Source organism: Pezoporus wallicus, unplaced genomic scaffold (genome assembly GCF_028554395.1).
Source record: "Pezoporus wallicus isolate ANWC-B61680 ecotype Strahan unplaced genomic scaffold, APGP_CSIRO_Pwel_v1 contig_818, whole genome shotgun sequence".
In the NCBI taxonomy this organism is placed as follows: Eukaryota; Metazoa; Chordata; class Aves; order Psittaciformes; family Psittacidae; genus Pezoporus; species Pezoporus wallicus.
In genome coordinates this window covers 4924831-4939463 of record NW_026636248.1, presented here as the reverse complement: position 1 = coordinate 4939463, position 14633 = coordinate 4924831, and the positions used below count along the sequence as shown (strand labels likewise).

Genomic DNA, 14633 nt, shown 5'->3' with positions numbered 1-14633 from the left:
ATTAACTTTTATTTTTTTCCTGAAAAAAGTGGTCATATGAATGCTTGCAGAGAGGCTGAAAATTTGAAGGGGACAATATATCTAAAAGGTCAGTACATGGCATCTGCAGATTGATTGCTGAACTGTAACTGGGATCTCTCTGCAGTTTGTTTCAGGGACTTGCTCTCATCATTTATCACTAGGGTATCTCGAGGATACTTGGCTACCAGGGACATTATAGTAAAGGAAGTCAGAATTCATAATTAATTAACAGGTCGTAGAGTAGTTGCATGCAGAGAGCCCTGTGGAGCAATAAATTCCCTAGTCCTACCTCATGAAGTTCGGTGCCAGACTTTTCTTGCTGTATGCTCCTGTCCTGTATAAAGCTGTTTCCTTTTCTGACCTTAAGCAGAGTTCCAGACTAGTGTTTTGGGCAGACCCCAGGGGTGCCATAAAGTTGTATCACTTATGACACAGTATGTTACTTAATCTTAGGCATACAGTTATTTCAGCCCCCACAGTCCAACATGACTGCTGATTGTAGAAATGCATCGTTCTGGATAAATTCCCTGATCCATGTTGATGCTTTTTGGTTGGAAAGGGTGGGAGGGATGAGAGGAGAGGGAAGAGAACGGTTTTATCTGTTTTACCATCATGGACGTCTGTGAACTTTCAGTAAACAGCATGACTTTCTGAATCTGGTTCATAGCTTTCATGCTTGCTTTCTAATCTGTTTCAGAACAGAGCAGCTGTAAGCTTGTATTGTTTCATAGGGAGCTGTTGTTTTGTACTAGAGAAAGAGCAGACATGCTTTAACTTTCACTTGTGCACAACTGTGTACAGTAATTTCTCTGCTCTGTGACTAGCATATAACAATCCTAGACTATTTTAGATAGTGGCTTTCCTGTTCTCCAAGTCTAAAACTGTTTCTTGTTTGAGGTTTATTGAGATTTGAATCTTACTGAGATGTGTATGGAAATATTCTGTAAATGATATAAAGGTCTTCCTAAAAACAGCTTACCTGTAAATGATTAAAGGGGACAGCCTTTGCTAGGGATGTCTACAGTGTATGAACATTATCACAATGGGGAAATATATAAAGACATGATTTATCTGTAAAGCATAATTGATCATTCAGATATAAAAGATATTATTGGAACTTTTCTTTGGGTCTTATGGCCAGTCTGGCCACAAAATGTGCTTCTCTATGGCAAAATCTGCATCTCTCTTGATCAAATTTTCAGAAAAAGGTGGGGTTTATTTCTGCTTATTTGTGAAAAATGCAGTATTAGAATTATGAATTTGAACTAGAACTTCATAAAAGTAGGCTATATTCCCTGCCATTTCTTAGTTTATGGTGGAGTTTTTATTAAGGGGATGAATACAGATGAACCATAGGATAAGTACTGAAGACAAGAAGATGGTCAAGATCGCTGGAGAGGATTATTTTTTAAGGAAGGAAGAGGAACATGGAAGTTGCAGGTATATGGGGCAGGGATATATAAGGCACAAAATAGACACTGAAAGGAATAAAAATAAGTGAAAAGTCAGCAGAAAAGTGAGTGAGTGGTATATAAGGATGATCTTAAGTCATTAAAATATAAACCAGTAGTTCTTAAAAGAATTCAGCAGCAAAAAAGCAGCAATTGTATGGAAGAAATAAAACTCTTTCAGCAGGTAATTAAATGCCATCCAATTTCACAGTTGAGTAACACTATACTGTATAGTGCAAGTGTTTGTTAAACCTTTGTACAAAAATGTCAGCCTTTGGGCTGATATTGTCACTGCTATGGTGGAGTGGTCTAGTGTTAATATTCCAGAATGTAATACTAAGCAGTGCTAGGCATATGGGGAATTTCTACAGTATTTTGGTCGGTTGTGTTTCTTTGTTTTCAATTCATGAAGGTTAACTACTGCTGCAGCTTTACCCTTATTTTTCAACAGACTTTTTAGCAGTTTCAGTGCTGGGCAAATCCAATGATCATTATAGGGATCTGTGAGTTGAAAATAAGAAAGTTGTTATATGGGCTTATTTTTTTCATTAATGATAGTTACAGTTGCTATAAGATTCAGTTATTAGAAAAAATCTGTCCAGGTATTTGGTTATTAAAAATATTTCAAATTATTTGCATATAATATTATTCAACTTCATAAAGTGGCTGTGGTAATAATCCACTGCCCAAAGAAATAAATGTTCAATACTTAAAATAATACTATTTTTTGCGGAATACTATCCCTTAATTCATTCTTACTGAACTTTTGAAAGTTATCTGAATATGAAAGATTATTTCCAGTTTCCAGAGCAGGAGGCAGGATTCACAGATTCCCAGCTGTGAAGAAGTTACTGGCAAGAGCTTTCTGAGCCCAGACAAAAAGCTGATGTTAACTTTCTTTCATTTATTCTTCTTTTCTAGCCCCTAACCAGCAGTTCTTTCTTCCAGTTCACTTCAGCTTCAGACAGAACTACTAATACATACTGATGAGTTTTTAATGAATCATTTTTAGTTTGCTTTCTACATTTTAAAAGTGTCTGGCATTTTTGTGTGTCGTGGCATAATACTAAATCAGTAGGACTTTACAGATGTTACTTGATAATAGGATCTTAACTCACAGAGCTTAAAATTTTTATTAGTGTTTATAGTATTGGTTTGAGGTATTTCACATAATGTTTCCCTAGACAACTGTTAGGAGAGATCTAAATGTTTAACATATGTGACTGTTCACTAATATAACACATGATTTTACCACTGCTATCTGTATGTCCTGTCACATTCCTCCCCCTTTCTCATTTTTACAAAATAGTGTTCCTTTTGGAAAGAATCCTTGTGGCTGACAGGTTTCACCTATGAAAACCCCCAGAGCAAGAATCCTATCTGGATGGGTGGCAAGGTCTAACTAACCTCCTTTTTTTGTGTAATGAGTGTGAGGGAGAGGGGGGAAGCTCACTGTGAACTCCTACAGGGATGTTTCATCAAAAATAAATGGTTGTTCAAATCTGGCTATTTTACAGACATGCAAACACCTCTCCTGGACATTTATGTCTAACGGGGGCTTCTGCAGATGTGAAACTGTCAGGAGGGTTTAGTTTATGCTTCTGACAGAGATGACCAGAAGAAGGCAAATGCATTCAAACATAACTGCTCTCTGCTAGAACTGTCATGATGATCTTTGCTTTGGGATTCTTTTCTTTTTTTTTAACTGCTGTCTTGTATATTATTCTACCCATGAAATAGGGATCCCTAAAATCCCCATTTTTAATTTCCCCCCCCAACACCCAATTCTATTTCCTATTTAAAAATCATTTAACCTTCAATCCACTCAGTGAATATGCTGTGCACAATAACACATGATGATCACTCTTGGTAATGTCTGTTATAGAAAGAACAGATTTCAGTCCATGTTTTATGGTTATGCATGTTCACCTTTCACTCAGAGTAACATAAGGTGACAAATGTACCTAGGAACCTTTTTCCTGTATTAACTTGTGGTAACTGGAGAGCAACCTCCTGAATTACCTTATCAACACTGCTCACATGCTGAGCCATAAATGACTGTGGGAGAATGCTTTCGGAAACTTGAAAACTTCAGATGTGATTGACTCCAAAAGACATCTTTGGCACCTAAAAATAAAGAGAAGACCTTTCATATTCTTCATTTAGTGAACAGATGAAATTTTGAAAGGTTATTTTGTGTGTTAAATACTCAGAACTCACTATGTGCTTTATTTAATTATCCCTCGTGCTCCGCATTTAAAGGATGGAGAAACTGGGGTTGGCAAAAGAAGTAATACACTGGGATCACAAAAGAAGCTCATGATCCCTTCAGTAGAGTAGTAGTCTGGCTGTTTTCCAACGAGCTGGCTGACTACATGTTGATTTCTGTAAGAAGTACAGCGCAAGTGCAGGTTGACCTATGTGTGGTCGGTCAATCTATGACTGTCATTTGTCTAAGGCAGCCTTTTCTTTGTATTTCTTCACAAGATGATCCATACCGGTTTACTTTTTGTTCATTTGTAGAGTGTAGTTGACTTGAGATGAGAGGTTCTGGTTTTATTCTTTCTGTAATTCTGTTTTTATTTTTCTAACCAACATGAAAAATGTTCAACAGCTCAGACTTATGCCTGAGAGAATCCTGTTCCCAGTCATGACATTTCTTCTTTGTCCAATGTTGGTTTTTTTGAGAGAAATGAAGGTCTTTTGCAAAAGCAAAGCTTAAACCAACTGTCTGAGTGATGAATACTAATCACTGGTTTTGAGATGTTTACTGGCAGGCAAACAAAGCAAAGAACTGAACTCTCTCTATCAAACTTTGTATTTGTGAATTTGTATGACCAGATATATACAGATAATAGTAAAACATAGAGCTTCATTTGTGGCAAATTAGTACAGTCTCAATAAATACAGAAATAAATTAAGATACATGCTATGAAGAGAATTGCTAGTGTATGAAAAGCTAGCTGTGTGGTCACTGAAATACAGGGTAGAGAAAGGGGCTCTGAGTTTTTCAAATATCTTCATTCTTTTACTTTCTTTACTGTATTCATTTTTTAACAACTCTATTGACTTGTTCCTTGACATGAGGCTTTTCCAGCAACAAAGGTCTTCATCTGAAAAGCTCACCTTAAGACATAGTAATTTCAAGCAGTTGCATTTAAGGTCCTTGTAAGGACCCTTATTCTCTTCAGAGCAGGGATCACATTACGTACTCATACTACTTTTGAAAACCAACAACACCACTGCCAAAGCATCTACCCTTAGAGACTTCTCATGTATCGTGTAGCCTTTTTGCTATCAAATTCCATTGCAGTGCAAATAGTTCAGTCCCTGCTAGGGCTGACGTCACTGAACTGAGTGCATTTAGGATATGCATTTCTATATTCACTTTATTTGGAAACTGACATATATATATTTAAAATTATATATTGATACATATAGGAGGAAAAAAAAAAGGATCAAAGGCTTTTTTCTTCCTAAATAATTTGGGTGTCTTTTTCCTCTGTTTTAGTCAAATATATGAGAGTAGTTTAAAAATTGTTTTACCTGGAGTTGCCAAACTTGGCTGTATATCTGAGCAGTCTGGATGAGAAGCCTTTGCAACTGATATTGTCCTCAAGCAGCTGATCATCAGAGCATTTCCTTCCCCTATCCAATCCAGCAAAATGAGCACATCCAGCAGGCAGAGCTCTTCTACGTCTATGGTCAACAACTTGGCCAAAATATTTGATCCAAATGCTTTGCAAACCCAAGGGCCTGATAATGGAACGGAACCCCCCCAGATTCTTCATGTTGAAAGCAGTGATGTCAGCACATCTGAAAGTTTTAACATCATGGATATGAAGTTTGCCTCCCTTGAACAGAAAATAGATAAGCTGTTGATTCTGCAAGACAGTGTTCTTAAGAAGCTTAACAGCGTTTCCCAAGAAATCTGTTGCATTGAAAAAGACATTGAGATTGTAAAGGCGGAAACAACTGAACCTGAATCAAGGATGGAAAGAAACAAAAGTCTGAGAAGTAATGACATGAAGAGGCTTTGCCTTAAAATGAAAAAATCTCTTTCTGATATGAACAGGAATGCAGAGCAGCAGGTTAAAAGACTAGATGGACTGGAGCAAAGTGTTTCTGGATTACAGAAGCTTGTAGGGCCTCTGGTGGAGAAGGTTAAAACATTAGTAATTCGTAATTCGAGTGTAAAACACCATGTTCAAAAACGTAAACTCTGCAAGGCAGGTGATTATACAAAAGGAGCTGGACATGTTTTTAGAATGCACATTTTCTCAGAGACGACAGCTGATGCCCTGCTCAAGAAGAAAAGTGAAAAGGTGAGCCCAGGTTTGTGTTTCATCCTGTTAGGAATTATTGCAAGCTAAAGATATGTTCTGCTATGCACTTAGCTTTTTTGTTTCACTAACACATAAGAGGAAACAACCAATAACCTCTAAAAATGCAAAGTATTGGAAAAAACTGTGGAAGTTTCACTGGAAAAGATAGAAAATCTGCTGAGTGATAAATACTTTCATTTTTTTCTAATTAATTCTTTAGAGTTGTCAAACATAACTATGGGTCACTGACATGGGTAACAAAGATTGACACACAGCTCAGGAGGCTGGGGTTCTCACCATACATTTTACTATAATCCTCTCTGGATTTATAATTATCTGGGGGACTCAAGTTGCAGCATGTTATTTGCAGTGGGGTCTAGAGCATTGTGAACCTACTAAAAATCCTTCTTGGGTCAGGGTATGTACATATGAATGTTGTTTATTTCAAAGAACATCTTAAGTGTGCTGTTCTGATCTGGTATTTCTGTGGCCATTAGTGGGGAGGGGAGGACTTCTAAACTAGGATCTGAGGTAGGGTTACCGTAACTGGAGCTGCAGCTTGTGTAAACTTCCTCAGGGGAGGAATGCCTGTGTCACCATAACAGAAATTTCATCATATTCTTTACAGGTCAGATTAAAAATCCACAAAAATCCCTTGAAAGGCTCTATTGATTATAATAGGCCCTTATAAGGCAGCTTGACTATTCTTTGTTTTGTAAAGAAGCCAGATAGCATTTGAAATTTAAGGGATTTCTTCTGACAAAGTACGTTAATATTTTATTAACCTACAGTGAGCCAAAAAAGTTGTCTTTCATATTTTCTTCCACTTTGCTTTGCCTCCCTTTCCCCCCGCCCCCTAAAAAGAAGTCACAAACAGGCTTTACTCTTTGATTAATTTAAAGAATAATTGTTGAGTTTGTTTTTCTAAAGTTTTTGATTAGGAAAACATCATTTGAAGGTATTATTGGAAATGGCATTTCTTGAACAAAGAAGCACCCAATATTACTTAGACTGCTCAGGTCATCAAGCCAGGTGCTTTTCAGCTTGGCTGCTCTTAATCAGCCCACTTCTCAGGTAGACCAGAATCATTTGAGCCGTTGTAGGCAACTATAAAAACAGAAGTCAGCCCTGAGTAGCAGCAGAGGAGCATCTTGTAAAGCTCTGTCAGCTGAACTGGCTGTTCTACCACTATGTAAACATATAAAATGTGCAGCCTTATTTCCAGAGCATCATTAACTGAAGGGGAAAGCTGCTGCTCTGCCAAAGGAGACAACAAAAGTGGTTTCTACAGGCCCTTCTTGAACATCAGGTTGGACTGGTTTCAATAAAAAGAAGTTTTCTTGGTTTGTACCATTACTTTGATGAGAAAAATTATGTACCGTAAGCATCTGAGTTTAAGGCTTCTTTTACTTTTCAAAGCATCAATGAAAATATCTTCCATAAAATACCCATCGTAATGAGACCCACAGGTCATCTCTGTAGTGCTGTGATCACTGCAGTTTGTGGTAGAGCTCTATCTGTCTCTGTGAAATTTCATGTTCATCTAAACTATTTATAAATATAAACTGAATCAGTCCTGGAATGATAATGAAACGGCAGCTCCTGGAGGTCTGAGTAGGTTCAAGGCTCTCCTTGCTAAAAATTCAACATAAGAGAAAGGAGGGGACTGTGCAGGATTTGCCAGTGAGTTTGTGTGAGCCAGTGGGTGTAGTGGAAGAGGCAGGTCAGAGGAGGAGGCCATGCTCCTGGCAGGCCAAAGGGGAGCCAGAATGGCAGGGATGCAGTGCCAAGTGGAGAACTTAGAGCTACTAAGGGCCTGGAAGTAGAACATGATGGAAACAGAGGCAGCCTACCTACAAGGACTCAAAGAGGAGAGGGACGAGCAGAGTCTCTGTGTTTTCCAACAGCAGCTCCATTTGTAATCCCTTCACTGATTCATTTTTGTTTAGGCAGACTCTTGGTGATGTTGAGCAGACTTCGTAGAAGCTTGTCTTCCATGTGGGCTTAGCAAAGGCGTCACAAGCATGTCTGGAATCACGCTGGTGATATTATTAAGTTGTTAATATTTTGTTTGTTTTATGAGATAGCATGCATATGTTAGCTTGTCATTACCTTCCTCTCTGTGCATTTGATTTACTAGTAAAGGACCATCATAAAATTACCAAGCTATCTTGTGAACAACAGCTGGCTTTAGTAAACACTTAGTCATCTTGGATTTAAATAAAAACAGACTTGAAGTCAGCCCTGCATCAAGAATAATGCAGAATGGTATGATATTCTTTAGCAGAGACTGCTGAGCTTGGCTGCCAGCTTAGTAGGAGCCCATATTTACTGGTGTTCAGGGCAAAGAATGTCTCCTTTGTGTAACGGAGTAGTAACAGCATTTCTGAGCACGTTAGTGAAAAAACTGTTCCATGAGACACTGTGAAGTTGCTTGTGCGTGCCTCTGCCTGCCGCATACTCAAACTGGATTTACAAACAAAGTGTTAAATTGTGAGAAAAGCAGAAAAAAAAAGCAAAGGAATAGAGAAATAAGGATTTCACCCTTGCAGGGTTTTACACCTGAAATGTACCACTGATACCTGGTGGCATAACAATGAACAAATCTGTCTGATTATGCAGAATTCATTCCTTGCTTCTGTTAACACAATCCTTATCACCATTTCCAGTCCCCCGCTAATGACAATTTTGACCCTGCAGAAATGCAGGCTGCCTGGCAGTAAGACCAGTGTCTCTTTTATCCTAGGTAAACTCCACATGGCAACACTGAGCAACCCTTCAATGACTTTAAACATACACAGTCCTATTCTGTTTCCTTACAGCCCTGAACAAGGTGATCCATTCACTACAGTTAATTTGGAAGGACAGTACCCACTTCAGTGCATTGCTTGAGTTGGTCAGGTGTTTTGGATGATGTGTCTATTTGTCATCTACCCTGCCCCAGCTATAAGCAAATTGCATCTTTTAGTTCTAGTGACTTAAGATGTCCGAGAAAAACTTGGCTGTCCCAGCCCAGTTCTGGAAAATCATCCACTAATTCTTAATTACTAGTAGATAGCGCAATAGGTGGTATGGATACATCTGGATAAGGAAGCGGATTGTGCTTACATACTATTTAATCACCTGCCTTCCCATTCTTTCCTCTCTAGAGAGGTGCTGCTTTATGCTTTATTAATGGTAGGATTCTTTTTGAATTTTTCCTATCTGACTCGTTTTACAGAGCTGAATTAAGTAGAGAGCAGTGGAAAAGGCAGAATAGCGGGAAGGGAAGAAGAGGAATGGGAGAGGGGTAAAGAAGGGGTGATAAGCAGCTGGAGTGTGTAATCTCTCTTCTGGCTTCAGCAGCATTGGGGCAGTTTCCCAATCATATGCTCCACTTTTTGTGCTCTTGTAACATATAGGGATCACTCTCCTCCGAAGCAAAATTTCTGCTTTCCTGCCTTTTACTGCCGTCCTGAAATACCTTCACTGCCTTGTATAGGAGGTTAGTTTATTTCTGTCTTGGGTTGGAGTTACAATATTGTGTAGCCTGCAGACACTTCATGCTTTGTCAGTGCTGCCAAATGTCTCCAAGCCGTTTTCCACTGAGCGCAGCGTGACCCTATCACCACATGGCTGAGAGAAGTAGCATGAATTACTTGTCATTTTAAGTTATTTTCTCACTACTACCACCCAGGGAAATCAGCAGTTCTACAGTAAGGGTCTTTAAAAGTCTTGAGGTTTTCCTCAAATTCACCTTTTTAAGTAGTCTGTGATAATCCTGTTGCAAAATAACTCTGTAACTCCATTTTCAGTCTTATTTCTTCCACATATAAAGAAAGGGGTAAAATAATAATACTTCACTTATTTCCTCCAAATTAAACCATTTAGAGATTCTACACTATTAACCTGCAAATACTCACCTGGAGGGTCAGAAAGTCCCTTTTTTGCCATCATAGATTTCTGTTGAACTTTCTGTAATTGCCTGTGTGTTGTTGTAACTTTGGTCTCCTGCCATTTCTACAGGCTTTGCCATATGACTAGTAACTGTTAGAGGTTTGAGGCTGTTTCCCACACTAAAACTACACCAGCAGTAGGAGCTGTGTTTTCTGCTTGAACCCTCTGTTCCTCCCATGTAGTTATCACACTTGAATTGCAACTCACTGTCTGCTTTAGTAGGAGTCTGGAGTGAAACTGCTGTTTGCCACCCTTATTTTAAGATCCATTCAGCGTCGGTTCACAGCTGTTCTTCCGATTCTTTCACTTTGCCTATAAATGCTAAAGGGTCCCATATGCATTCTTCAGAGTCTCTCTAGATTGGCTGTGTTCTGTGTATTTTTCATATTCCAGCCAAATAGTCAGTAATTTTCATTTTCTGTTTTTATCTGTCTTCAAGAGTTGCTGCTGTCCTTGGTGGTTTTTGAGGGTAGGGGCTTTCTGCAGAATCTCATCAGATGGGTTCTCTGCTGCTTGGGCAAAGCATGCAGTCAACATGTTCAGCTGTCATTATTCCTGGGGATGATCTTCTTCCCCTCAGGACTGATGCCTTTACCTAAATATTTTCTTGGGAGAATTATTCCAGTTTTGAGTGAGCTACAATATGTTAGAATTATAATCCTCTCTCTGGCTTTCTCTGTCTATAAAACCGGTATATTTTCTCCAGATGACATTTTCATCACATTTTGCCCTGTTCTCAGTGTAAGGGAACTGACAGCCATAGGAGGTTTTTCATGACCTTCCAATTCATAATGCTTTTTAATTTTGCTTTCACTTCCCCTCAGAATTTGCTGTGTTCTCTACAGTGTTCTCAGAGTAGGATCCTGCCCTGGGCACTGTTGTTATGGTTTTGCTGTCTTTACAACTCTGAGGAACATGTGGAATCAAAGCAGGCACATCTGATTTCTACATGCCTGCACGCCACCTTGGGTGGGTTATGAGTGTGACATTAATGCCTGTGTGTTTAAGAATTCATTACGATTCCTTTACAAAACTAGGGAGACCTCATGATGAAGATGATAACTGGCAAGTGCAGGAGGGCAAGACAGGGCAGGTCATCAGAGAGCAGTCCAGTAAAGAGGTGAGACAGTGGCAGGGAGTGGCAGGAAGGATTTGCCCAGCCAATAGGTCTTTGCCCATCCAATAGGTCTTTGCCCACTGCAGGCATCTAAAATCCATCTTTTGACATCAGATATCCTAGCCATTTAGTCAGTTTCCAGGTGAGAACTCCAATCAGGCCCTATCAGAAACCAGCTATGTCTGGCAGTATTAAGGGTACCATGCTTGAATGCCTCCTCTGGTAGGAGAGTGTCATTACAACTAAATGAGGGGTCTCCGACGTGCTTTTGATGGCAAGAGTGGCTGTTCTGGAGCACAATTAATTTGGTGCCATCCTCTGGCATCACTCTGGATTTTCTGCACATGGTTACCAGTGAGAAGGAGCAGTGATGGGTGGCTGGGCAGCAGCCCCAGCAGAGCCTGGGAGGAGTCCCACCACCTGGTTTATGCCTGTGGTTAAAAAGATCTGCCATTGATTTGGCTTTTAAGTTGGACTTTTTAGCTCCTCTCTCAGACTGTGATAATAGTGGAGCCCACTTTAGAGGATGAGCCATTTAACGGCAATAAGGAAAATGTGGAGAATTGCACACGGAAAATGTTAGAGTTATGGTACAGGTGCATATGAGGCACATGCACCTGTGAAGCACATGGGCAGGCATCACATATGTGAGTACACTGAGCAGTATAGAGAAGGGGTAGATATGAGGCTGTCCAATATTGACAATAAGACAAGCAGCCACAGTCTCCAGAGGTTGTGTTTGCCTGACATTGCCCCTGATTTGTTCAGGTGAAAAACCCAAAATTGATAGTAACAGGTTGATTTGATTTCCCAGATACAGTGAAAGGACATGTATCAAAGCCAGGTAATGCTGAATGCTTTGGTCTTAGGAGGTGGATTGGTAGCCTCAGATTTGTTGGTCATTATTACAGGCCTCTGTGTATTTGAGAAATATTAAAATTATACCAATTGATTTGAGTTAAAAAATATCTACCTGCAAAGCTCTTCTTATGCATGATGCTGATTCTGTTAAAAGACACTGACTAAACCTCAAGGCAAAAGTAAAGATGTTAAAAAGCAACCTGTTAGCACAATATGCTGTGTCTTCACCGTAGCAGGTGGCATGCTCAAGGCCATGGGCTCCATCATAAGCCTGGTTGCATGAAAGCCTTTTTGACTCTTCAGTGTAAGATTCCCTGTTTTGAGAACAATAGCCTGGCAGGAGGAAGCATCCATCCAAAACATGTCAGGCACTGCTTCTCCAGTGAAGCAGGTGAGAAGTTGGCAAAGTGAAATGGGGAATGGACAAGGCTTTTGGCTTGGTTGATCTTCAGTTTCTTACCTAGGATGGTGTTACTCCGAGGGATTTTTCAGTATTTAGTATGTGTCTTCATGCAGAGATTGTTACCTCATTATGAATGTATTTTCAAGTCAGCAGGTCACATAAAAATTCTCTTGTATTTCCTATTGGGGGAATCACAATTCTCATCTCAGATGTTATTTTTGTGAGTGTTCAGAAGATACTTGTGACTTGAGTTTGCAGAAGTAACTTGGTTAATGCAGAAGAATGATTTCTTTATCTAGTTCAAGAAGCTCTATGAAGATTATGGAAGAGTCAAAATCTTTGCCTGAAGATGCCAGCAGTTTGTGTAATGTAGCAAAAAACAGTGATACAGAAGCAGATGAACTGCCTGACAGTACAAAAACAGAATTCCCATGTGTACATTCTGTACCATTTACAGGTTTGAAAAAAAAATACGTTCAGTGAATATTTTGCATAGCTAGTGGGAAAAAAAGGGTGTATATTGAGGAGGAACACAAAAGGGAAGGCAGGGGGTGGATTCCAGCTTTGAGGGATAGCACAGGAAGCACCACCATGCATGCTGTTGTCCCCAGGTCTCTGTTGTATGTGATGCATTTTCCTGTGTACCAATGTGGAGATAACTAGGAGCAATCACAGTACCATGCTCAGGTGGCAAGGTCCCTGGCTAATTCCTGTCAGTGAAATGAATTCATTGCAAAGCGCAAGTAACTTAATCATCTGGATAAATGGATGGTGATCAGGTCTTACACAAAACCAGGATATCCTGCCATAACAAAGCTCCTCAAGGTATCTTAAGAACATGAGAAAAAGACACCAAGTAAGAAATGGGATTTAGGCATATGCAGTTTTGTGTCTCAGTATCGTCTGATTGAAGTTGAGAATAATGCCTTGACATCAAACAAAATGTGATGAGGTGATAAAGGACCTCTAACTAAAAAGCTGGGACTGTGTTGTGAGGCCATTCATTACAAAAATTTTTGCAGTAGGAAAAAAGAATCAAAGAGTTTTATTAGGTGAATAAAAAAATTTGAAAGTTAGCTAGGAAAACATTCCAAGGGTAGGACTGGTACAGTATAAAGAAGGAATTTAACTAAGTATAGGTCATTAAAAAGGAGTCAGTTGTCTATAAAAAAAACATTGATTTCATGCTGCATTTGAAATGTCTGTAAAAATTTATTATATTTTTATATATAATTGCTTATTGCTTAATTTCTGCAGGTTTCTAAACTCAATTTAAAAAATTTCTGAAAGGCTTTCTTTTCTTTTTTTTTTTTTTTCCAATTTGTCTATACTGAAGTTTCAGTCTCTGGAAAATCTCTCATTATTCTGTTATCATCAAGTGGGTTTTTATTCTGTCTTTATTACTTAGGGTCTAGCAATGCTCCATGTGAAAGTATATGTTTAAGTCTGGAAAATGTATTTTTGAAGACACAATACCAACTAGTGTAGGCACAGACATCTTTTTGCTTTGGTATATTTTGCAGGGTCACAATGCAACCTTTCTTATTTAACCTTTTGTGGAATTAAAATGAAAACTTGATTGAAAGCTTTTGGCTTCTACAAATAGAGAAAATGACTGCAGTGCCATTAACCTTATTGCGCATAATCAAGTCATTAAAAAAAAAAAAGGAAAAATAAGGTGGAGGCGTAATTTCCGTTAAGAAATACTGATTTCCATAATTTTAGAAATTACAGACTAGAAAAAGTCATGTCACCAAAATTCAGGGAGAATGATACATAAATAAATAAAAACTCAATAGGGATTATATCAAAAAGACCCTTAAGAAGACACTGCAATCAGACTGAAGAAGAGGGGTGTTATAATGAGTAGTCAGGTGGGATGGATGTCCTTAACAAACCACTACACCTTTCGGATGAGATTTTCAGAAGAGCCTTATGGCCTTGGGTGCTTGCAGCCTGTGGGCTCTAATTGCAGCTGGCCCAACTGCATAGGGTCAGACGCCATAGGAGCACATGCCCTGGAAGACCACCAGGAGGGCTTTGTGCCTCCTGTGGCCTGGCTGGGAGGGGCATGTTGATTTCTGTCTGCTCCAGACAACCTGGTTCAATCCCACCCTTCACAGGGAAGAAATAATGAACAAAACTTCATGTTTTTTATTGCTGGGTTGAGGTTTGACAAGTTGAAGTCACATGTTGCTACAAATAGCAAAACATGGAGAAAACTGAGATGCTCATGTGTAGATTATGTGTTTCTACAAATAGTCCAATGTCCAGTCCTTGTATCTGTAGTTCTTATTCCAGTGCACTGTTGACACTATATTTTTTTTTGCAGATAGCTACATTTATTGTTTCTGAAGGATACCAGTAAATGTTTTATTTGTATTCTTTTCCTTTTTTTTTCATGTAAATTAGTATGAGCTCTTGCTGCTGTTAAAAAGTAAGAGATCAGAAATGACGCTTTAATAAACACTGCAGTAATTTATGTAACACTAGGGCAATTTCAGTTATTCAGCATCGTC

The 14633-nt window shown here is 39.0% G+C and overlaps 1 protein-coding gene across 5 annotated transcripts in view; it reads left to right on the top strand.

The window, feature by feature from the left end:
* Positions 1-14633, top strand: part of MYLK4 (myosin light chain kinase family member 4) — a 57738-nt gene that overhangs the window by 20057 nt on the left and 23048 nt on the right. For 3 of the 5 annotated variants that reach the window (XM_057399365.1, XM_057399366.1, XM_057399364.1), the window contains exon 1: positions 4954-5797. The exons of 1 other annotated variant lie outside the window; for it this stretch is intronic. In XM_057399365.1, coding sequence (XP_057255348.1) covers positions 5138-5797 — 660 coding nt within the window. In that variant the 5' untranslated portion in view covers positions 4954-5137. Of the gene's footprint in view, positions 1-4953; positions 5798-14633 lie in introns of those variants that run through there. One more of the 5 variants, XM_057399363.1, reaches the window with a different exon arrangement.